Source organism: Artibeus jamaicensis, unplaced genomic scaffold, assembly GCF_021234435.1.
Source record: "Artibeus jamaicensis isolate MK-2021 breed Jamaican fruit bat unplaced genomic scaffold, CSHL_Jam_final contig_463, whole genome shotgun sequence".
Taxonomy (NCBI): Eukaryota; Metazoa; Chordata; class Mammalia; order Chiroptera; family Phyllostomidae; genus Artibeus; species Artibeus jamaicensis.
Genome location: NW_026521841.1, coordinates 730,450 through 757,079, shown reverse-complemented (window position 1 = coordinate 757,079; position 26,630 = coordinate 730,450). Strand labels below are relative to the sequence as shown.

General features: G+C 35.7%; 1 protein-coding gene across 14 annotated transcripts in view; it reads right to left on the bottom strand.

Moving 5' to 3' along the window:
* The window catches only part of CLASP1 (cytoplasmic linker associated protein 1), a 284,449-nt gene that overhangs the window by 82,207 nt on the left and 175,612 nt on the right, over positions 1–26,630 (bottom strand). For 5 of the 14 annotated variants that reach the window (XM_053666530.1, XM_053666529.1, XM_053666532.1 and 2 more), the window contains 6 exons: positions 22,938–23,105; positions 17,166–17,273; positions 8,864–8,967; positions 7,031–7,054; positions 5,582–5,826; positions 3,550–3,613 (listed from right to left, as the gene is read on the bottom strand). In XM_053666530.1, coding sequence (XP_053522505.1) covers positions 3,550–3,613; positions 5,582–5,826; positions 7,031–7,054; positions 8,864–8,967; positions 17,166–17,273; positions 22,938–23,105 — 713 coding nt within the window. Of the gene's footprint in view, positions 1–2,033; positions 2,103–3,549; positions 3,614–5,581; positions 5,827–7,030; positions 7,055–8,863; positions 8,968–17,165; positions 17,274–22,937; positions 23,106–26,630 lie in introns of all 14 variants that reach the window. The other 9 variants (XM_053666535.1, XM_053666536.1, XM_053666539.1 and 6 more) reach the window with 4 other exon arrangements.

The window sequence follows — 26,630 nt, the reverse complement described above, 5'->3', positions numbered from 1 at the left end:
AACAAAAAAATCTCAAGTAAACAATCTAACCTTACACCTGAAACTAGACAAATTTTCTTATACTATATAAAAGAATAAACTGGAAATGATTTAAAGACTTAAATGTAAAACTTGAAACCATAAAATTCAAGGCAGTATAATCTTGACAGTCTTCTTAGTTATGTTTTTTTGGATGTATCTCTTTAAGCAAGAGTGAGAAAAGAAAAAATGAACAAATGGGACTATATCAAACTTAAAAAGCTTCTGTACAAAGAAGGAACCATGAACAAAACAAAAAGACAACCTACTAGACAGATGAAATTATTCTCCAATGATATGCCAGACAAGGGGTTAATATTCATAATGTATAAGAAACTGCCCCGGCTGGTGTGGCTCAGTGGATTGAGCTCCAGCCTGTAAGCCAAAGGGTTGCTGGTTTGATCCCCAGTCAGGGCACAAGCCTGGGTTGCAGGCCAGGTGGGGGATGAGTGAGACACAACCACACACCAATGTTTCTCTCCTTCTCTTTCTCTCTCCCTTCCTCCCTCTCTAAAAATAAATAAATAAATAAATAAATAAATAAATAAATAAATAAATAAATAAATAATCATACAACATAACATCAAAGAAATAAACAATCTGATTAAAAATGGGCAAAGGTGATTAGACATTTCTCCAAAGAGAACATACAGATGTCAAATAGATGTATGAAAAGTTTGATGTCATTAATAACAGAGAAATACAAATTAAAACCACAATGAGGCATCACCCCACACCTATCAGAATGCTTATCATCAATAAATCAACACATAACAAGTTCTGGTGAGGATGTGGAGAAAATAGAAGCCTCATGCCCTGTTAGTAGAACTGCAGATTGGTACAGTCACAATGGAGGTTCTTCAAAAAATTAAAAATAGAACTACCATTATGTCTCAGCAATTTCACTTCTGGGTATTTAACCAAAGAAATCCAAAACACTGATCCAAGAAGACATATGCACCCCTATGCTCATTGCAGCATTATTTACAATAGCCAAGATATGGAGGCAACATAAGTCCCCATAGATAGAGACAAATAGATAAAGAAGAGGTGGTACATATATACGATGGAATATGACTCAGCCATAAAAAGAATGAAATCTTGCCATTTGTGACAGCATGGACGGGCCTAGAAGGTACTGTGCTAAATAAGTCAGTCAGAGGAAGACAAATACTTTATCTTTCTAATGACATGTGGACTCTGAAAATAAACCCACAAACAAAACAGAAACAAATTCATCGGTAACAGAGAACAAATAAGTTGGTTGCCAGATAGAAGACAGTTGGGGGAATGGGTAAAAAAGACAAAGGAATTAAAATACACAAATTGCCAGTTACAGAAACAGCTGTAGGATGTAAAGTACATCATAGAGAATGTAGTCAGTAATATTGTAATAACTATACATAGTATCAGGTGGGTACTAGACTTACTGGGGTGATCATTTTGTAAATTATATAAGTATCTAATCACTATACTATATAACTAAAACTAATATCGTATGTCAAGTGTAGTTTTTAAAAAGTTTTAAAATAAAGATTATTATGTGATACCTATAAAAATACTTTTACAGGATGAGGGAAAAAGACGTGTGTATATTTTTCTTTCCATTCTAGTAATCTATTTTAATGCATGCCAATTTAGACAAATATTTCAAGTAACATCTTCATGTAAAAAGATACTGCAAAAGCCATAAAAAGCTTTATAAAAGATTATGGCTTAGAAAAAAAGGTACTGACAGCTCACAAATTATCATGCTGCAGTGTTCTCATTACTGCTGTCTTAAGATGAGACAATCATGGTGGAATATCCCTGAACCAATTTCAGAGAAGTAGGTAGCACCATGCCTCATCTACTTAGTTAATGAGTACTGCTCTACTGGGACAACCAGCCACCATATAACCAAGTAGCACAATAACTATAAACCACCAGGGGTCACCTGTCAGATAGCTCAGAAAAAAGTCAATGAGCCAAAGGTAGCTAGTAAATAATGACTAAACTGAGACCTCCAAACTCACTGTACAACAGCCTTCTGATGGAAAGAAATTTCCTTCTTTATCCTCACATTCTGGTTCTGAATCAGCAATCTAGAGATGACAGGTAACAGAAATTTCATCAATGTCCAAAACCATCTAAATCCTTTACACTATGAATACTGTAAATCTTATGCTTATGATTTAAAATCTTAGTGCTTTTATCACTATCTTAGAGAAAAATCTTGATAATTATTATCTTTGGTTATCTTTTTGGCCCTTAAACTCAACATTTCTTGGATCTTATTAATATTGTTAATGTTAATCTTGCTGTGAGGGTTGGGGTCACAATGGGAATTTTAAGACGTACTTCAAGACTGATTTGAGGAGAAGCCCTGTCCAAAAAAGGGGGAGAACCCCTGCATCCTTTCTCCTGTGCCTCCTGTGAGCATCTCAAAAGGCAGGAGTCATATGTTGATTTCTGGATCCCTCACCAGAACAGGTACTCAATGAAGGCTGGATGATTGGACAGACAGATGTTTGACACTTAAAGGACAGTTCCTATGAGGAAGAAAGGCTAGGAAAAGAATGGACATCACCAAAACAGGCTGGACTTTGTGGCCATCACGGGTTTCACTGTTCCAGAAAAATTTACAACAGATATTTTTACTAGGAAAACTAAAGTGTACGATAGTTAAATCCTGCATGTCAAGCAGCTAAGATTTGCTAATGGTGACTAGGTTTTCTCAATTTTTGTGCTTTAGTTTCTGTCCTTTATTCACCCTTTAACTTTCCTAATGTCATCTGTTTTCTTTCTCTAAAAGCATCTAATAGCCTCTAAAGGCTTTCTCCCAAACAATCCTAATCAGTTAAAACCTAGACTCCAAGTAAACTTCTATAAAAGGTCCCTCTCTCAGCACCACTCAAGAAAGAGCCCTATCCATTCTTCATGGGTATTCTCCTTTAGCAGGGATGCCCTTGTCAGAAAGGAAGTCCTTAAGGCTCAGTACCCCTCCTGGACCCCCAGGAGGTGGAAGCAAGAGCTAAGTCTTGGGGCTGGCAAAATTCTATTTGGAGAAATAACTTAACCTGGTTGTCTAATAAATCTATTTCATAGATGCTTCTATTTTTCTACCTAGTTTTACATAGAAGAATTCTACCTGAGATGCAAAAAAAAAATTGTATACGTGATTATTTTCTTCACTACTGTAACTTTTCTTTAAAAGGCACTATATTATAATACAATATTACATTCTGACACATAGCCTACTGTTTGGTTAATAGAAGCGACCCAAAGATGTTTGCTGAAAGACAACTGATTCTCACCCATGGTAACTCTTACCTGAAATGCAATTTATAAATTAAAGTTTCATAGACATTTGAAGTTCCCGAGAATTCCATTTTTAAAAGATGTAACATAAACTACTGCTGAAATTAGTATTAAACCTGTGAGGTTTGAAGTGCACTATAGGGAATTATCTCTCATTCTTTCATAGTATATTACAGAGCTCACACAGACATGCAGAGAGGAATGTAAATAATGCACTGTTCCCAGCGTTACCTTGCTATGTGGGTCAGCAAACATTCGTGTGAAGATTTCACACAATCTTTTCAATTCTACCCGACTAAAGAAAAAAAAGAAAATAAATGTATTTTAGTAAGTCAACACTGAAATTAGATACAACTTTACTTTTAAAAATCCTTTTATTTCAATTAACTACATAAGCTTTATATAATTTTTATATAACAAGGTTTTTTCACACAAAGAACTTTCTATTATTTAACTAACACTTAAATTAAACAGAAATATAAAATTGTAATAGTTTTGCTCTTACTTAAAATGAGGAAAGTAAATCTTAGAGAGTGCCTAAGTCCATGTGTGTGGAAGTGGCAATGCCTTGAGATAAACAAGAAGAAGCATGTATTTAGGGATCAGACAGACTTTAATCTCAGTTCTGCTTCAGAGAAAGTACTCTGATGTTTTTACATCTGTATCAGTCACAAACAGTAAGGGCTACCTGGCTGCTGTCAGGATTAAAGAAGATAACACATCCTACCTACAACTGTGCCTCAGACAAAGCAAACACTCATTTCACTTTAGGGCTCCTTTGCCTTTTCTTCTTCTTAACTGTACTAGTGAGTCTCACTTTCACTTCAAGGCTTGATTAAAGTGCCATCTCTCCCTAAATCATGCCTGAGTAATTCTCCCTCATACACATGATACAATCTAGATTAGACCAATAGATTTCTAGAGGTTATTCAAAGGGTACTTGGTAAACTCTAGGATTCAAGAAACTGGGACCACCAGAATGAAACAGATTCTCAAAATTCTGATCTTGAAGAAATAATCACGGACAAACCATATTCATTTTGATTTTAGAACACTCACTACAAATTAGAAGCTACCTACATTTCACAAAACTTCTCAAAACATCTTCATGAATGGAATGGGATTGGGCTAGGGAGGTGGAATCAGGAAGTAGGAATCAGTAGAATAGAGCGAGACTGACTTGCTAGCCACACTGCTTAGTGACCATCTGTCAGTGCTCACTTAGCTTCTTTATAGAGCCCATCTAGAACAGGGGTCCCCAACCTCTAGGCCACAGACTGAGCCTGTTAGGAACCAGGCAGCACTGCAGGAGGTGAGCCTGAATGTAGTTCCCTTGAATCACCCTAAAACACACACCCCCACCCCCACACCAACTCCCAGGGACTGTGGGAAATTTGTCTTCCATAAAACCAGAACCTGGTGCCAAAAAGGTTGGAAGCTGCTAATCTGGAACTTAGTGGTGTCATAACTCATCTTTAAAAAATTATCTGAAGGATATAATATACTGTAAGTCATGGATTTTAGTTGCCTACTTTATAACATTTTAACATCTCTGTAATTGAGTTATCTTATAATCAATGATATATTAGTAATGTCAAGTTTAATAAGCGGCATTTCTTCTTAGAGGGATATAAAATAATGATGTACCAATGGTGCCTTAGATTTGACGAAATATAGTATAAAGACATACTTTCTGGTATGTATATAGTATAAGCTTGTGTTAGAAAATTTATGAAATACAGGACTACATAGAAAAAATGAAAAAATAATCAATACTAGGGGTAATACTGTTATTATTAGTACTCCATTTTAGTATCTCTTAACCATGCATATGTGTATTACAAATTTTAGATTAAGCCTGCTATCATCTTATCCACACCCTAAAGTGTAATGAACTGTACCGACCTGCAGTTTTATTTTATTTTCCCATCAACTAAGAGTGACAGTTTCTAGAGTTTTATTTTTCACCTAAATTGCAACCTATACCAAGATTTCTCAAATAGCAGCCACTAGACAAATGTGAACTGTAAGAAAACCAAATGCTGTTATAAATCTAATAGATTACAGAGTATTTGCCAGCTATTTCAAAGTCTTTGGAAGACAAAGACTAGGTCTTAGTCATCTTAGCACCTTTAGTGCTAAAACTCTGTAAGGACTCCATAATCAACAGGGAATCCACTCACCCTGCCCTGCTCCCCCAACCCCTGCCATAAGTATAGCATGGGTCTCAAACTTAGCTCACAACCTCGGTCTTTATCCTTACCTCAGTGTTCTCTGGCTCTTCAGTAAGTTCTGCAGGCCTAGAAGCCCTTCTTTCCTTTCTGACCAATTTGAACTAGCACAGTGGTTGAGAACTTCTGCTACATCCTCAGTCTGCCGTAGATAATGGGGAATGCCACCGTTCCTGGAACCATACGAGCGCTCAGAGCAAACACTTGAGGCATCACTATTGGCATCATCATCAGAATACATCCCATAAGGCTCATATCTCCTCCTCACAGGTTTCTTCTGCCAGATCCAATGAGGGATGGGGGTGATTGTGGAAGAAATGGAAAGATGAAATGACCATGAGTCATACCAAACAAAACCAACAAAAACAGAGAGTTAAATGTAAAAAGATACACACACACAATATGCGGATGCACATCTGCCCTGTGTTTACAGATTAGGGAATAAAAACAGAAACACAGACTTCCGGTAGATACAGTAAGTAATAAGCAGAGCAACCTGTAGCAGAGAGAAAAGAATATGTTCTCTAGCACACTGTGTAGACTTCAGTAAGACAGACTTGGGTTGTAATCCTGCTGCCACCACTGACTGGCTGTGTCACCTGAGAAAGCCTCCTGACTTTTCTACTTTGTTTCCCCATCTCTGAGATAATAGTAACACCCTGCATTGGCTTGTTGTGAAGGTTAAATAACCTGGTTCAGCACCTGACACAGTGCAAGTGTGTGCACCCACAGCCCCTTCCCAAGCAAAAGTAATATATCTTGAGCATGTTCTATGAGTAAATTTATTTGAATGTTCACACTTCTGAAAGTCTGAAACTGAAAACGTCAGTAGCAAAATATTTATCTCATGTATAAGGATTCCTAAATTATCTTAGCCACTTTTATTGAGAACTTAAAGTTTTACAACACAAATACGCTTCCTGTAGACTACAGTTTCTCTTACCCTGAATATAACTTAAACCCATAAATAATATAGCTTAAGCCATAACTATTTGTTATTGGCTGAAGCTGTAGAAATATAATTTTCTAATTAATGTGGCTTTTACTTACATCCCAAATTGATCACAACAGTTCTGCATTACATTTACTATCTCAGTGTGGTTATTAATAGCACCCCCTCTGCACTCTCCAAAGTATGATCACTTTACTTATACATAAACTAGGTTCCTAGAATAAGAAAAATGTTGAATATATATCCAGTCATGAAATAATAACATGAGAATAGACAGAAATGGGGTTAATAAATAAAACAAAACACTACAGGGAGAAGGCGCACAGCTTGATATTCAAAAATACTAAAACAAATGAGAGGTGCCTGACTCCATCACTAATAAAAACTCCACCAGATTCAACATCATAATTCAGACCAGAATTTTTATAACTGTACTACAGTTTTTTGTTGTTTTCGCTAGCTCCTAAAGGAAATATACTTGCAACAACAACAACAAAAAGTTGTAAAACAAAAGTTAAAGCACTGGTACCTTGCTCCTGGAGTCTCCTAATAGCTGTAGGCAGGGAAATATTGAAGGATGGGGAAAAAGCATAGAGAATTATGTCAGAAGCATATGAGGGGATTGTTCTTGCAACAAAAGTGTATAGCAAAACATATTGTAGCAAACCAAAAAATACATGGTTAGCAAGCAATTCATTATCAAGTGAATAACAACAAAGAATGCTTTCGCAATGGCATTTCCTCACCCTCCTATACTTATAAGAACTTCCAGTTCTTGCTATAATTCTATGTAAAACTCTCCCCATAACCACTGAGGGACAAGCTCTAAAGTCACCATTAATTCTGTGGTTTTTCACTATGATACATTCTGTCTCAGAACGGTACCATTTTGCACTCCCTCTTCTGCAACCAGAGAAACCAAACAATTTAAACAAAAAATAATAAGGGGAACATGAATGTAAGTGGAGCTAGAACTCAGAGAAAAACCCAAGTCAAGTAAAGCCAAGGTTCAGACTCTCAAGACCTACTCTGCCTCCTAGCAGAGCAGACAGTCCCTTTTGCAGTTCTTTATAGAATTTCCTCTCCCCCACCTGAGCCTTAACCAGTTAAGGAAGTCCCATTTAACTAAGGATTAGCCCATCCATCATTTCCCAACCCTCCAACTTCCACCTCCTGCAGTCTCTGAATAAATATGAGACAGGATCTAAACCTGCAAGGTAGAAGGAAAAAGAGCTTCACAGAATTCTGTTCCAGCTCGTGACTCTGAAGTTAAAGCCATGGCTAGAGCAATCATCCTCAACTCCTGTATCCGCCAGAACAAAGGCTTTCCTACACGTAAGGCTAATGAACAGAGCTGTCCAGGCAGCCCTTGCTTACAGGGGAAGCCTCATGAAAGAGGAAACTGCTTGCTCACTGCCACTTATCAAAGAATCTGACTGAGCAAGAATAAACAAGGGAGAGACAGGAAAAAGCAAAAGTCAGAATCACTGTAGCCACAGATGTGAATTTTGATCACACGCAACATGGCTGAATTTCAAACTTCAGGGTCTGAAAGTAGGCTATTTCCTCAGAAGAGAAGAAATCTTCAAACAACACAAGCACAGCTAGATAGTGGTCATAAAGAATACCAAATTAAAATGATGAGCAGACAAATCAAAATATGCAAGAGGCTGTGCTCCTATGAGCTGAAATGTATCTTTAAAATGCAATTTGACCACAAGCAAATTCAACTAAAGAATTCTTTGGTATAACCATAAAGTAAGGACCTCTAATCACTTTATATATATTTTTAGATGTTACATTATAATGATGCAAAATCATTCCACCAGTGCTTCATATCCTCAAGGAGTTAATCTTAGATTTGGGAAAAGTTTCCTTAAATAATGATTTACAAACTCATTAAAAAAACCAAAACATGTAAAACTAGTGAGGTAATGGAATAAACACAAATTTTCAAACCACAAAGTCTAATACCTATTATAATGATTTGTTTAGGTTATGCCATCAAAGCTTATAAAGCAATAGAAAAAACAGAATGTGAAAAAAAAAAAAAAAAAAAGAAACACCCAACTTAATGTCATCAAAACTTCCTTGATACTGTCCTGGCTAGTGTAGCTCAGTGGATTGAGCGTGGGCCTGCGAACCAAAGGATCACGGAGGATGCATGAGAGGCAACCATACATTGATATTTCTCTCCCTCTCTACTTCCCTTCCCCTCTAAAGATAAATAAATAAAATCTTAAAAAAAAAAAAAAACTTCAAAGATGATTTAGTAACCTGATTTGGAGGCAATTTTCTGTTAAGACAGAAAACAATGAGGATGAGTAACTCAAAGAGACTCTACTCATACTGTGACTCTTACCAAAGCATCAGCAACAGCAGCTTCCAGGTCTGTACTTGTGCTTAAAACACGCATGGCATTCACAGAACCAGGTATTCTTCCTGACTGGCCAAGCCCAAACCGGTCTATTTAAAAAACAAAAGCAAAATATATGTCACTTTAATTCACATTTTCTCACTGTTTTGCAAGGGTTCCCATCTCTTCCCACCTACAAACAGAGGCACTGAAAAATTTCTAGCCAATTTTAACTACATTTGACTTGTAGTTTTAACTACTCTTGCTTACCAGTGGCAAAGAATAGGTTGTCTACACTTAATACCATTGTGCCACGAAACAACCTGACAATTGAAATGATTCCTTAACAATATTTTTATCTCTGAAAAGTGTTGAGACATGGGAGAGAGAGTAACTTATAGAAAGGAGTTGAGTGAGCTAGGAGTTGAGTCTTTAAATCTATTTAGCACTCCCTCTAGAGCAGTGACTTTCACCAGTATGCTACAAGAGGCACATTGGTGTGCTGCAAGAATTTTTAAAATGTGTAATACCTGACTATTCAGTCAGGAGTACTGACCTCCTTTTCCCTTAGACTGTCAAATTAAACAAACAAACAAACAAACAAACAAACTGCCAACATGACAATAACTGTTTGGTGTGAATGAATCAAAATTACACCTATTTTTTTCTTGTCAGATCTGCAAAAAATATATATTTTGGTGTGCTGCACAATTTTGGTAATTAGTTTATGTATGCCATGAGATAAAAAGGTTTGAAATCACTACTCTAAAGGAAAGTGGTGAAACTAATTAGAAAGCTTAGAGGTTTAGCAATGAGTTCTAATGCAATATGCAATAAAGTTAAATTTTGAAACAAATGTATTAAATTGATTTCTGTGAAAATTTTCATTAGTGTCACTTCTGATTAACTATTATTAAGTTCAATTAATTTTAGACATATGTTCATCTTAATTCCTGTGTTGCCAAAGGTCATTTAAAACTCAATTTATTAAAACTATTTAATAATCACCACAAAAAGCTAGTATCTTAACTGCAAAATATTAATAATGCAGATGACATTGTATACATTTTTCCTGAGTCCCTCAAGAATCTTTAAGTGATAGTGTTTATACATGTAGAAAAAATGGATATAATCCAAAGGATTTAAAACAAATTTTACAGTTCAAACAACTATTATAAGGTTGCCAATGATCATGGATAATGACAAACTAACTTTTAAAAGTCCCTTTAAATCAGTTGACTAGCCTTCCTTAAGAAGTACTGAGACTTGAACTATAATAGGAGAAAGTCAGTGTAAATTATACTTCACAAGTATATCATACTATCTGCTGGTAAAAGCTTCTTATTTAAAATGCTAAGATATAAAAAAACCTTTGGAAAAGTGTTAAGGTAAAAAATACTTTGTATTAACAAGTAAGACATTGGACAAGGAAAATCTCTGCTGTTAGCCACATGAAGCATTTAGAATAAAAGGAAAACTAGTATCTGTTTTACATGAATTAGTCTTTCCTATAAAATGATATATAGAAGATTTTAGATGTGTAACAAAACATCACCTACAAAACTGGTGAATTTCAAAACTGAAGTGTCATTTAGCTTCCTAAAAAAAGTCAGTTTCAAAACATTGCATCTTCCATTGCCATGGAAAGGAAAATAATGTAAACACTGCTAAAGAAAGTTATACAGTCATGAATTTTATAAAGAAACAAAAATTTTATATTATACTATCCCCTTTTTTAATGTACTTACTGATCACAATGTGTATCATCTTAGCCATTTAAGGCAATTTAATGTGCCATACAAACTAAAGAGAAACCACAGAAGTTATATCTATATGTCTGTAAATTATCAGTTAAAATATGGAAAGTATAAATTTGAGACTGTGCACATTTGTTTCATAAATGATCTTTGTTCATCTTTTCTTTCCATTAAAAAAGGGTAGATAATAAGGGTTTTATGAGAAACAGAATGAAAGTAATTCAGTTAAAAACCATTTAAAAATTACCCAGCATGAACTTAAAAGTCTGTAAAAAACTTTTTAAAAATTAGATCTCATGCCACCAACTCTTGCTCTAAAAACCATTTAAAAATTACCCAGCATGAACTTAAAAGTCTGTAAAAAATTTTAAAAAAATATATATCTCATGCCACCAACTCTTGCTCTAGGGATAATACTAATTTTTTCAGATACAAAATTAAAACTCTAAAAACAATGCAATAATTCTGTGCTTCCCAGATGTATACAGCTTTTTCATAAACTGACTGCAGATTATTCTCTATGTATCACAGATAATCTGAAGGAGAAATATTTGCCTAGGTCTAAGCAAAGTTATAATTCTTTTATTTTAACCACAGCAAAATCTGTCCTACATTCTCACTGCTCAGATACTATTATGAAGCTCCATTTCCCAAGAGATGGATGCATATTACTGTACCCTTAGTCTGGCCCATGACCTTCAGGGAAATGTGCTAATCAGAGCACATACTTAAAAAATGCATAGCTGACTTCATTTAGAGGAAGAATGCAGAAAATCTCTAACTCAGTGAATTGGTCACAGTTTTTACCTGTGATTTAGTAGACTGTGCTTTACTCAATACTGGAGTCATTAGGGATTGTTACCATAACAAAATGATGTCAGTTAAATCTGGCAAACTTATATATCATTGTATGCTTACTTTTGCCCCAATGGCTGACCAGTGAAATGTTGGTATTGCCAGAGCAGGGCGGAGATGGAAAGCTTGGGGTCCAAAGGCTGTAAAAGCTACCGCTAGCCTGACTACAGTATCTGAATCATATTCCACAATCCATTTATTTTTATACATATAAAATTACATGTGACATAATTTGATAACTAAATAGTGCCTGCAAATAATTAGAATCTGACACTAATACCTAACATTAATAATCACCACTTTATTGAGAGCAAAGACTTTGGAGATGAAAGATACTGTTGGATGATATTCATACCCTATTCCTTATAGGGGTCCTTCTGATACCTAAAGTTTGGATTGTTTTCCTGGGGCAGGGAGCAAAAGGGGGGAAAGTTCCTTCCCCATCTCTTTTTTTTTTTGCTATGTTTTGTTTTAACATAAATACAAACACTGGAGAAATAATGTCAAACAGGCTACAAGGCATCGGCAGCCTATTAACAGAATCATAAACATTCAACAACTTAAAAAAATAAAAGCACGTTGGGGAGAATATGAGGTGCATACATGCCGAATGCTAGCCAACAATGATGAAAGCGAATGTTAAAATGAGTATGCAACTAGAACATAATGAAGAAGCCAAGGCATGCAGTTAGCACTTGTTCACCTGACTGCCCAACAGATTCAGCAGTGGAGAGAGCACTAGTGGACCTGGAATGACGTCGAGAGGCTGCAGGTAAAAGGAATGGCAACACCCACAGGATTAACACAGAAGTACCCAAGACAGAAAATGCCACAGTCCAAAGGAAATGCAGGGACTTCTACCAACAGGGCATGTTTCCTCATGAAAAGAAATGGTGCTAGATATGAATGGATAGCAAGTGCCAATCCTCAAATTCCATGGCAGCCTGCTGGCTCTCACACAGCTACTGAACACACAGGCACAAAGTTACTCTTTCAAGTGGTCTTGATGCATCAACTAATTCAGACTCCAGTTGGTATTCACAAGATGAAGCCTCTATCAGCCATTATGAAAATATGTAACATGAAGAACATCAGGAGCCACAGAGCACCATCCAAATCCCAGAGTAGAACAGCAGTAGAAATGGATGATCTCAGCCCACAAGATGTCTCATCAGATGTGATGCATAAGCAACCACACACCAAAAACAAAAGCATAGAAGTTCATAATGTTATTTGTAGAAAAACAGAATGAAATCGCAAAAAGAGGGCTTAGCAACTGGAATTCTGTTTTCCTCAGTCAAAATATTTGTTGTTCTGTTGCATAAATATCCTAATTCATGAATTTACTTAAATTTTTAAAAATTTATTGGTATCAGAGGTAGGGGAGGGAGGGGGTGAGAGGAAGAGAAAGAGGGAGGGACAGAGAGGAAGAAAGGGAGGGGAGGGAGGGAGAAAGAGAAAGACAGACAGACAGAGACAGACATCGATTTTTGTTGTTCCACTTATTTATGCATTCACTGGTTGATTCTTATATGTGCCCTGACCGGGGATTGAACCAGTAACATTGGTATGTCAGGATAATGTTCTAACCAACCCAGCTCCCCAGCCAGGGCAAAATTTATATTTTCATTGTTGAAAATGTAGTATTCAGTTTAATGGCCTTCCTGGGAGAGGCTTTTGCAGCACTATGATTATGAACACTGGCTCTTCAATACAACTGGGGGCAAATTCTGGTTTGATCACAACAAGCTGTAAAACCTTGAGCAAAGTAATTCTGTGTCTCAGTTTCCTCATCCGTAAAATGGTGCTAATAATGGTACCTACCTCTAGGGAGCTAAGAGAATGAAAAGAGATCATACATAAAGCAAAAACATAATGCCAGGAACAGAATAAACAGTGGTCAACAGTCACAGTAGTGATGCCGGTGGTGGTAGTAACAGGTAAGAGTAAATTCCAACTTACATTTAAACATTAAATATTGTTTTATTACATTTAAACATTAAATACAGTACTCATAATAAGCATACTAACTCATCAATCTAAGGAAATATATGCTAAAACTGTGGAGGGAATAATTTTAGAAATAATTATGTAATAAAGACTTGATTCAAAACCTAAGTTTATTGACCAGAGTGCCACATAATATATGGCTTTTCTTTACCTCAGGAAAAAAACAACAAGATAATATGCTTTTATTCATTAATCTGAAAAGAACATGATGACTGCACCACAGAAAATTCATAGGTTTAACAAAATATAATAAGCAGTGCTACTTTCACACCCGCTGTTACATTATAGTATCCTGTACACGTTAACGTTCACAGTCATAAAATATCAAAACCTCTTCAATATAATATCTTTAAGATATATCACTTTATGGAATGCACATATTTGTGGTATGTGTGGTATTAAATAGCAAAGTCTACTTGGTCATTAAGGACAGATTTTTACCCGCTTGCAAAAAGAAAATTTTTAAATTCTTAATTCCTCAAGAGCACAAAAATAAATCAGCAATCTCTAAAACAGATACTATAAAATAAGGAAGTCAACTAAATATTTTGCAAGACTGAAACAAAATAGTCATTTTATTATACAAGCACATTAGTATTGCTTGATGGTTTAAACCAAAAATAGCTTTTAAGGATACATGATTTAAAGGTTTATTATAAAGTTTCCTTTTGTTCTATTTCAACCAAATATTCTATAGTACATCTGTCTGTCATGTAATGAGTCCTTTGTTACATTCTCAGTAAATACCTAACAATGAAATTGAAGGTGAACTCATTTACATCAAAGCCTTATGTACAAGTCCTAGGGCCCTGAATTTCATTTAAAACCTATAACTGTAACCATAAAAATATATATTCACACTATTAAAATGGCCCAAAACAATGTTGTGATAAAAACACAAACTTAAAGCCAATATATGAAACATAATTACTTTCACCCCTGCCCCCCTTTTTTAAAGTGAAGGCTGCTCATATGAACTGATACAAAAGGGCCCTAACACACACATTCACTACTTTATAAAGGGGGTGGGGAATGATTATTCAAGTGAATTAGAAAAAAAAGAAAGTTTCACATTTTTTGAAGGGTGTAGTACATTCTCCCCTGGGAACAACAACCCTCTGGGACTCATCAATGAATTCCCAGGCCCTAACCCCAAGCCTGTAAATCACAATTTCACTGAGCACTTTCTATCTGCCTAGGCCTGGAGAGGCCTCGCAAAAAGCACTTAATACATTTCAGAGGAACAAATGAAGGACACTAAACTATCAAAACTGTTTTCAAATGAGGCAGAGGGAAAATACCTGTCCCAGCGGGACAAGGGATTATGGCTACCAATTGCTGAGAATGGTGCCAGGTACAAGGAGAACAAAAGTTCCACAAACACATTTAACTTATGGAGGGAGAAAAAAGGCATGTTATCAAAATTCAGTGGAAAAGATGTTACTATTGCCCTGACCACAACAAAACACAAGTGCTGATGCTGGAGTTCATTAGGAAGGGGAATTAGCCGCATCCACATCTTCTGCCTTGGTGGAAGCAATTATGCATTTCAGCTTTCTGGGTTGTCACCAAGACAGAGCAGAACTGCTTCACCGAAGAAAGTGAGTAAAAGACTAAATCACTCAACTCCTCTGGGTTCAACTGGCACCTCAAAAGTGCAGCACAGGTTGCCTCATTCACAAACCACAAACTGAATTACAAAGGCTGTTGCTTCTATGGACAGTAACATTCCAAGACATGTATAAATAAAGACTGAATTGCCTCTAACAGACAAAGTGGCCAATAAACAGACTCAACTGTTCTCTTATGTAACAGGTTTTCTGGAAGGTCAAATAGTGAGCAATATGCATAGAAATAGAGTCTTAACTTAAAAGGAAAAATCGCCAGTTTGTTCAGAAAGAAAAAAATCATCATTGCCACACTTGTTTGTTGAGAATTCTGACCTAATGCTTCAGACTGCTGTGAAAGAGCTATAAACTATGTACCACGTAAACTGCCCAACTTAGGTTCTTGTACTAATCAAGCAGAATTCCATACAAAAGCATCTTCTCACTAAGTCAAGTAAGTCATCTAGCAGGGCTTTTTCATCTGTTACCTGCTCTTTCCTCAGAACTTCAGAAAAGAAAACGGGTCATAAAAAAGTGTATCTCAACTTTGATTATTGATACTGATTGGAAAAAAAGATATTGGGAAGAAGTAAATGACTCATCAGAAGACAACAGAAACAACTACTAAGATCTGATGGTTTAGGCATTTTTCTATTTGAAAGACCGGTTATATAACCAAAGTGCAAATTACAGACTGCTGCCTTCTACAGTTCCACACAACTTCAGGACTAGGCCTAATTGTTGTAAAACGATTTTTACCTGCTATGCTTACTTATCAGAGAAAAATATACAGTTATACAGAAGTTTATCTGCCAAAGACCTATGACAATTACTGAAGATACAAAATATTTTTTAAAGACTTTATTTATTTATTTTTAGAGAGGGAGGGATTAAGAGAAGGAGAGAAACATCAATGTGTGGTTGCCTCTCACACTCCCCCTACTGGGAATACAGCCTGAAACCCAGGTATGTGCCCTGAGAATCAAACTGGCGACCCCTTGGTTGGCAGGCTAGTGCCCACTCCACTGAGCTATACCAGCCAGGGCACAAAATACTTCTTTTATGTAAAACTATGTGTTGACAGATGTCTTTGGGGATTAACAGTTTGTACTATGTAAAAAAATAATTTACCTGTATTAGAGAGAGGCAGAACTATTAAAGCTAAACAAAAAAGGTAAATAAAATATTCTATAATGGACACATGTTTCTCTTTTTGTCTTGTGTTCCTAAATCCTAGAAACTGTTAAAATACAAATTCTGGATATAAGAAAAGCTGAAGGAGTGGCAAGGAATGAGCAGCCCCAATTGGCATCTGGCTGGTGATCTGAGGTAGAGTACTTACACCACCTTATGGCAACCAAATATTGTGATTTTTTTGTCCTGGGATGGCATGAGGTCACACACATTAAATAGCCTATTGAGATCAGGATCAATGAAAATATCTAACAATAAACATCATAAAGTTTGGCATGGTATTATATACCTAAGCAAATTATCAAAGAGCTATTTTTAGATTGCTTTAAAGAAAGCTTTGAAATGACTCAGTTAACATAAGCATCGCTAATCATTCAAGCTGGTTTTTAAACTAATATCACCACCCTAAAACTAAGCACATTTAATGGCCTAAATAATTATCATGATTTTATTTTTCTTCCTTTGTTGAATTGAATCACACATGGCCTAACCTCTAGTAAAATTAAACACAAATTGTAGAGATTCAATGAGTAAGGATAAACGCTGCGTTAGCTCTACCATTAAGCAGCAATTAACTTGGGCTGAGCATCACTGTATTTAGAAATTACTACATAGATGGGCTTGCCTGGTAGCAAGTGAGAGTAAATGACAACAGCACAGAGTGAAGTGATGCTTTTTTCCTCTGATATATAAAAACTGGAAATAGCCAAAATTCAAGCATGCAGAGGGGGACAGCAAAGGGTAACTAATGAAGAGGAAAAAAAGAAGAAAGGATCACAATGACAATAGAGGGAAAGCAGGTCATTCCACCTAGCAGTGTCTGGGACAAGCACTTGGAGCAGGGAAAGGACTCTGCTCCGAGAGCCAGTGCCTACATGTACTCACCCAGTGGAGGGAAGCCCCGAGCAGGGCTTGTATCTCGGCTGCTCTCACGGCTGGTATCGCGGCTGCACCCCTGACTCATGCTGGGTCGAGGGATACGGCTGCTCCGTGCTAGTGTGCAGCATGAGGGGTTTCAGAGAAGGTGAACAAGTTTAATGAAGACAGAAAAACTTACAAAATGTCAGTCACATTCCATTAACGTAATCATGACATTGTCTGCAACTGTGCACCTATTCCTGCTTATGGTCTCACTGACATGTCAACAGGAGAAGGTCTGGATAAAAACTCAACTATGCTCAATGCCTCAGAAAGCTGTAAATTGTGGTATGAAGGTGAAATAACACCAAAATGTACAAAATGAAAAGAAAGCTTCCAAAGAGCAAACTGGCATCAGAAAATAAAAGCTCAAAAGCCTTTTAGAAATGATCCTTTTTTACGGCTTTAGCAAACTTCTCCACAAGGGATAAAGGACCAAAGCCACTTTCACATGCAGTGGGTTCTTAGAAAGATAATTTAATTTGGATTAAAAAATAGAATAAACATTCTGGTTACTGAAACTCATGAACTTACCTAACTAAAAGAGAGCTCAAATCTCAGCTGGCCCTCTTTAAAAAGAGAAGACATAAGAACTGGCACAGCTAGAGAACATGCACACTGAGTAAGTGTATATAGATGCTTCAACAATATTTCATGATCTAAACCAACAGATATAAAGAGTTGGGACAACAGTTATTCCTGCTTTTTCCATGGCAATCTGAAAATCTGCCTGTGGTCCCTCCTCAAGCGCTTTCACTTATCTGCCTTGCACCAGTCCAACAGTATGTAGAGTATTATTGCACCAATAATCCCCCCACTGACCTGAAAATGGCCAATTATGATTATCTATGGGTAAATTTTATTACACTTACATTACAAAATACTGAAAACACGTTCATATTAATAGCCTAAGCTCTAATAGAACTTGGCTATAAAAGCTGAGAAAAAGACTGTGATGTTCTTGTTTTTCAACTCAATTTGAGAAAACAGAAACATAGTACTGGCAAAATACTGGGAAACAACTTGGCATACTGATGTACGTACCCACCAATAAATATAATAGGTGATGGGGACAATACCTATTTCCATCTTGAGAAGATTCATTAATTCTGGACTGGATAGAAATGCCTTCTTTAAAAAATGTGGAAAAAAACTTGATTCACTGATATAAAGACAGGGCTGTTTTCCCATCAATGAATCAGTGAGCATGGCCTATTATTTTAGAGCAAAAGTATATTTATTGTATGGCCAAACCATAACAAGAATATCTTACAAATCAGGATCATGAAACCCTCCGATAACAAAGAATACAAAAGCAAAAAACTAACAAACTTCCAACTATGGTCTTTCTCAGGGCTAGAGTTGAATTAGACCCTAAAGATATGTCAGTGGTGTCCAATGGTCTGGTCGGCACTGGCAAGCAAGGAAAGATCAAGCACAGAAATGCAATCTAAGAAACAGTCAAAACCAGAGCTGCATTCAGAATTCTCCAGTGAGTCCTAAATTCTCTTTCATTTTGCCACAGTGACATGAGAGCACTGAGTTTCTATTCAAAGTAGCAGTGACTGTTTAATCAGCAATTTTTTATAACATTCTAAATGGCTCCTACAATGAGGGCAAAAGCAGCAAGTGCCAATTACACCCTAAAAAAACTAGAGATTATCTACTGAACCCACCAATACACAGAAAAGTTGCACAAAACTACAAAGCAACAAACACTCCTTAGAGGATCAATACCACACCTACTTTATGAAATGACCTCTGTAGTGCTATGCTAACTCTGGTTTAGCCTCCCCTTAAGGTTAGGAAGAAAAAGTCACACCAAGTAAAAGAGAAGATATTGTGAGATAAGGTACATATGCTAAGTAGTTTTGAGTTCCCTAATGAAAGGCATAAATGAAAATCTTGCCTACTCCAAAACAAATAATCAAAAGTAATAAAAACAGTCCTGATAGTTTTTAACATATATGTATGCTTAGTTGAGCATTTTCTTCTAGTTCTTGCCCAATTACTTGTGAAATTTTACCCAGCTTCTACTCCCTTCCTTAAATTGACGTACATGCTGTAGCAATGGGAAATCTCTGTTCTCTCTGAGCTTTGTGAAGGCAGTAAAGAGCATGAAAAGGGATAAATAGATATGATCTGAAATAACACTGTGCATAATTCTTAATGAGCTTTAGCCTCCTAGTATTTCACCCAGAGAAAGTTCATTTGCTAAAAGATCTGACTGGCTCTTTGTAACATAAGGCTAGTAGCAACCTATGGAAAAAGAATTATTTACAATCTTATAAAAATCTGCCCATATAGTTCCCCCAAACCTCATTAAAGTACATCTGGTGGTTATATCCACATTTCAAATGATGGCTAATTTAAAACACTTAAAATACCACTTCCAGAGACTAACCCACAAGAAGAATTTAAAATAAATTACTTAGGTGGTCAAAACGGAAAAAAAAAAACCAAAAAAAAACAATATACAAATCAACTTGTCTCTTTACTGGGTGCCAAAAGTGAACATTCTGTGTGAGAATATGGCGGAGAAGGCATAACAGAGGAAGAAGAAATGATAAAAACATACTTGTTCTTCGAACTTTCTAAAAGCAGTATTAGTAGGCAGCTCTGGAGTCTTGTGCTTACATGAAATGCTGGGATGCCTGGACAAAGCATTTGATTGGTTTTCATTTCTTGAGAGACAGAGTGCTTTAAGGGTAATTCTGACTTTTGGCTTTGAAGAAAGAATCCTACCAGAACTTACACAGAAGTATGAGAAGAATAATGAAAAGTGCCAGAAGTTAAACACATAAAATATCTCTCTAGGCTAGGTAGTAGTATCATGTTTTAGTCTTCCACACAGTAGTCTAATTTAACTGCTGAAATTGATGATTAATTTTGTAATTCTTCAAACTATTTTAAGCCAGAGAATCTGAAAATATTTTAAACACAAATATAAGTTCCAAAAAATCAAAACTTTTTTTAGCATTTTTCAATAGATGAGCAGAAAAAGAAAAAAACAAAAGGAAATTTTCAAAATATAACTGCTATAAACATTAGCTGTTTATGTGATTTTATTAGTTGTAAAAATAAACACAATATTTCAAACAAAAAATTGTAACTGAATCAAACATAATAAAGGTTGCTGAAATAAATTCTCAGTGAAAATTCTAAGCCTAGTTTAGCTAGAATTAAGACTATTAATTAGTTTGGGAATTATATAAAATATTCTTACAGGATGATCCCTCTGTTTTTGAATATTTATATTCAAAGGTGCTGTGCAATGAACCAAATATTTAGACATAATAGGCACATGCCCAGTATATACTAAATAATCACAGTAATATGAGTACACAATCTATTACTGAAAAATGCTAGTATCTGATACCCTAGAAAATGAAATCTCTATGATTAACACAGGCAGAAGTGGGAAGACATACTTTATTCATATATATATATCTTTATATCTCTGTGTGTGTGCACATTCTCACAATGCGCAGAAATTTAAGATAAATTCCTTAATCAGAATTATGTGTATGACCTCAAAACTTGACATATAAATAACTAATCCCCATAATCAGGATCAAGGTAATAACTTCCTTCAAAATAGTGTTTCAAATTAAGAAGTCTTTATCGCTTCTCGACCTTTTGGCTAAGATCAAGTGTAAATTAAGAAGTCTTTGGAAGGGAACAACTCTTATTTAGTTCTCACTGATGGATGATATTTCATAGCACCTCTTTTAAAAGTTTATTAAGTGCGGTATTTTCAACTATCCACAACACAAACTTCATAGTTAGAACCATGGAAAATCAGGTGCTAGAATTATGTTGGATAACTACAGTTGATTTATTTTCCAATCTGAAGGTAAAAATGGCATCTTTAATTAACATAAAAAGTAAAATTCCCCTCCCCCAAAATTTAAAAGTATGAAACCAAATCTAGATTGCCAAGAGACATTCTATGAACTTAATCAACTATGGAAAAAGGACAGTGTACACTTCACACCCAGATCTGAAATCAAATCCATTTTCAAAACATAACCAGATCCAAACACTCATATGTTACAGTATCAAATCTGAAATTTAGATATCCTAGGCATCATTATTTTCACTGGTTACATCCATGTGACTTATTACTGGATCCAAGTAACTTGTCAGTTCAGGGACAGGTTACTTAATGCCAACAAAAAGTTGTCATTATTTAGAATTAACAAAACCACTGCTTGCTTACACTTCTCACTTGCTTTGGAAATGTTAGTCAAACCAAATCCCATGCATTCTACTTCTTATATTTTGCCTGTGCCTTCTCATGGTTTGGGCAGCCTTCAAGCACTTTCATGAGCTGGATCCAACCAGCTCTTCTGCCCTCGTCTCCCACCCCAACCCAATCAACTTCCTTTACTGTAGCCAAATGAATTAGTTGTGGTACCCAGAATGCACTACGCTCCCTCTTAGCTAATTGCTTGTGCACATGCTTCTCTCTCCCCTACAGCAATATTCTCCTCACCGTCCCACCCTGCCTAATTCTACCTTATACTAGAATAAGATTCACTGAAACAGAATCTATTCTAGGGAGCCCTTCCAAGTAGGAAATCTGGGAGGATTGGGGCAGACAAGGCCCTGAAAACATTCCTATGCTTTCAACTAAAACTGTGACTCAGAAAAAACTCAGCCAGACATCTTGGTGCAGCCAGTATGTCAAGTACTATGGGATTCTGAGGACTTCCACTTCACTGGGATCCAGCAGAAGGGTTCCAAAGCACCAAGTCATAGTATTGGTCACACTCTATACATTTTCACCTCAAAGACTGCAAGCTCTTTGAAGTCAGAAGCTCAATCTACTCCATTTATCTTCAGTCCTAAAGTCTAGCAAAGTACATAGCACATCACAGTAAAAATTCAAGAAACATGTGTTGAGGAAATAAGTGAATAAATGAGAAACAAAAGCCAATAAGATTACAGTACTCTGGATTTCACATTAACAGATTTTTACTCTTAGGAAGTAGGTAAAAATGTAAGAAAGAGTATAAACATAGATTTTTCATAATATGCTATAAAAGACTTCCACCTCTTATATTAAAAGGCAGTGTATGAATTAGATTTTAATAGAGGTAAAAGGTATTTGAGCTACTGAGAGTAACTGTACACACTATTACAATAAAACTCAATATCAAAACACAAAAATATTACATATTTAGTTTCTATCTATATCTAGTTTTTATGTTTGAACAACACTATATCAAAAGTAAGTACATACACATACTCTTTGACTGTAAGTTTCACAAACTTGGTTAGAGAAAATCAATTAAAATAAACGTGGACCCTATAAACTGCTTTTGATTAGGTTAATCAAAATTTTTAGGTTAAAAATTATATAGGTTAATAGCTACTTAGTGCTATTCAGTGAAAGGAAAATGAAAAGCAAAAATTGCTTAATTATAAAGTAAAAATTCTGCCAATTCCCATTCTAGTATTTTGCAAAATGACTCTGAAACACAAAAGCCCTCAATGATACAATTCTCTCATCAATTTGAACAGTAAGCCCCACACCCTTTTCAGTTATAACTGACACCTGAACATACACAATCTGTAAAAAGCACAAATCAAAATGTATTTTTAACACAAACAAAATGACATGCTCGATTCAAAAACAGACCTCTATTTCCTAGATTAGAAGAAGTCATTAGATTACAATATAAATTCTGACCAAGTTAGAAATGGTGTTCCAAGGTCTTTGAGAATCCTTACCTAATCCTATTCGGTTTGGACTTGTTTCTCGGCTACATCCCTGACTCCTGGGAATCTTGCTTCGCTTTTCTGAAGAGGATGTCACAGGCGGGCCCCTGGAGGAACCTCCAGCAAGGCTGCTGTAAGCACTTCCCAACAGTTTCCCTGGGGAACTTGACCGGCTGCCAGCTAAAAATAAAGCAAAACCAAAACTGAATGAATAACAGATATAATCAGGGAATAAATTATAGCAATTTCAGAAGCCAGTTTATACATTAATTTGGATCAAATATAAAACGAGCTTTGTAGCTGGTATTAATACTAATTTTTTTAAATATAAGAACATAAAAGAACATCAAATTATCATAAAAGAATATTTATACACAGATGATTTACTGGTAGAATGTTATAAAAATAACTAAAATTTGATTCAAAAGAGCAGGCTGAATACAAACAACCTCCCTGTTCCACATCAAATTTCTAGAAATAACCAAACAAGTGTTTATTATTTTTTTCCTGTCAGAGTGACACTGTCAAAACCTTTAAGTACAGGCTAGAAGAGTAGAAATGTAAATGTAACAGGAATTTCTTAAACATTAGTGGTCAAAAATGGATACAAGAAAACCCTATTAATATAACAAATGGAAGAAAGGAGAGAACAGCAAGAAATAACTAGAAAGATGACAAATAAAAATTACAAAATAAAATGCTAGACATAAATTCAAACCTATCAGTAATCATAATAAATGTGGCTAGATTAAAATCACCTATTAGAAAACAGATTTTTGGACGGGCTTTAAAAAAAATTAAATTAAATCAACTGTATGTTGTTTATAAGAGACAAACAACACACCTAACAACAAAATAGAATAAAACACAGTATTAAATAAAGGATATTTCACATTGATAAAAGAACTGTCCATGAAGATATAATCATGAACCTCTATGCTCCAAATAACATAACTCTGAAATATAAGAGAGCTTTAGGAAAAAACTGAAAGTTATAATTATTAAAATACCTCTCAGAAAGACTAATAATTACTGAAAAACTCTCTCAGTAGTTATTATTATACCTCTCAGAAATGGACAGAGCAAGCAATCAAAATTAAATAGGTATGTATAAACACCCTCCCACGTATACATACATGTGTAACTCAACAAACAGAATATACATTCTTTCCACCTTTCCACACATGTTACAAAACCCAAATGTACACTAAGCCTCAAAGGAAACCTCAAAGATCTACAAAAGAAGCCGTGACTGGGGCAGCCCACTGGGTTGGGTACTGTTCAGCAAACTGAAACACTGTCAGTTACATTCCTAGTCAGGGCACATGCCTGGGTTGCAGGCCAAGTTTCTGGTTGGGGGTGTGCCAGAGGCAACCTAGCAATGTTTCTGTCTCACATCATTATCTCTCTCTCCCTCGCTCTTTCTCCCTCTCTTCCCCTTGCTCTAAAACATAAAATATTTTTTAAAAATCTACAAAAGTAGCCATCATACAGACCACATTCCCTGAGATGTATGCGATAAATTAGAGATTATAAATAAATGATATGGTTAGTAATTTTCACTATGGCTAAGTGACTAAGCACCTAAATAACCATTTCTTGTGGGACAAAATTAGAGAAAACAGTAAAATTTTAACGATCATACTAACACACCCAAATGGCAGTCATTTACTTAGGTCATTTATTTAAGTCAGAAGGCAATAAAATTGTAAAACATAAAATGAGCATTATTATTTACCAGAATAAGCATGAACCAAAGGTAGAAACCTTTGAAATAACACTACTGGAAATTTAAAACACAAACACACACACACACACACACACACACACACACACTCACTCCCATCATTCTAATCAATTACCTAGGTAGTCACCCACAAAAATCAGTACTCTATAATGACTTAACTATAATTTAAAGTGAAATTCATTGTAAAAATCACCAGTACACATTACCATGAAAAACCCACCTCATGATCATTTGCCCATAGAATTTGAGCATACAAATATACTATTAAGCTATGTAAAAGTAGAAAACAAATCCATTTCAAACTCTAGAAGTTGAACATACAGAGAAAATGCAGGAAGATTAACTAAGCTCGTGATAAAGAAATTACCAGTAATATTGTGTGCAAGGAAAATGGGATGAGAGAGAATGGACCAAAAAAAAAAAATTAGCAAGAAGAGAAATGGCTTACCACCAGCAGGATTAGCAGATCTGGATCCTTGATTATGAGAGCAAACCAAAGAACAGGCAAAAAGTAGATTAAAAGACAATACAGAAGGTCAGCATGCAAACACATGTCTTTGTTCACAAACACATTAGCAAAATAGCTATTTTTCTACATCGTGTTCCTCCTATTCTATTTTTGTACTCATGTTCATTATTTCATATATGTCACACTATTTAGCATTTATTTCCCATCTGTACATGAAATATTTACAAACCTACAATGTACCAGGCACAGTGCTTGGTGTAGCGGATGCAGAGAAGAGTAAGACAGGTAGGTGTCTTACCCTCTGGGAGTATAACTGCTCTCTAGCTCCTAGCAACCTGAGAGAAGTGACTGTATGTTAGTAATCTGTGTATCACTATCATCTGAAATAGGGCTTAACAAGTGCTCAATGAACATAAAATGAATTAAAAGGGAACACTATTAACTAGTTACACCTTAAGTGCCTTATGCCAAATCCTCAAATATTTAAATATTAATCCTCAAGTACTTAAAGACTCAAATATTTAAAATATGCCACCTATTAAGGGCCCTAAATATATTAATAAAATCTACTTACTATTAAACCAGAACTCTAAATACTAGTCTATCTACATTTGCAAAATGTATAAATGTGCTATTTTCTTCCTATTAAAATGTTTTTTTAAATATTTAATTCCTATGTATAAGTTTAAGATCCAGGCATTATCATTTGTTGATGTTGTTTCCTTTAGTGAGTAAAGTAAAACTGAAGAGTTTTAAAGTGGAGCCCTAAATCAGGGAGGATACAGTGTTTTTGTAAAACTGAAGAATTAAAGCTTTATCATCACCCTCACCCCTACTCCAGAAGGACTTGAATCTTTACTGCCTCTTAAGCAGAGGACCCAGATAGAGGCAAAGACCCCTTCAGAGGCCAAAACCAGTACACAGTGGACATAAATGAAGATATGTAAAATACTATTCAACCCTTACTCTCTAAGAAAGGAAGTAACACTGCACAGCTAAAAGGGTCAGACATTTTTTATTTATCCCCATTTCCACATACTGAATTTGAAAGAAAAGGGACCATGGACTCCAGGCAACACTATGGTTCAACAGAATAACCAGAACCAGGGTATTGTTGCCAAGATTCTAGAAGCTTCTGGACTACACCTGTACAATCCATGTTGTGTAGTGTAAAGAATGGGTTTCAGTGTTAGGCAAGCATGGGTTCTGTACTCTTACTGATGGCAGCAATACAACTGACCTTGAACTTTCTTTTCAGAAAGGATATATATAGGCTTTTATTTACCATAAGGACTATAGTTATCAAAGGGACGTGGAAAAGTATCTAAATTCAGAAGGAGCTGAGAAAGGCATTTTAAATACTAAGAGCAAATGAGGGTTGGGCACAGACTAAGTGTTGTCTACACACAGGTAGGCAGATACATCAGCTGAAGAGTGTCGTCTGGAGAGAATAACTGTAGCTCCTGAGAAAGGGAACTTCCCTCCACAC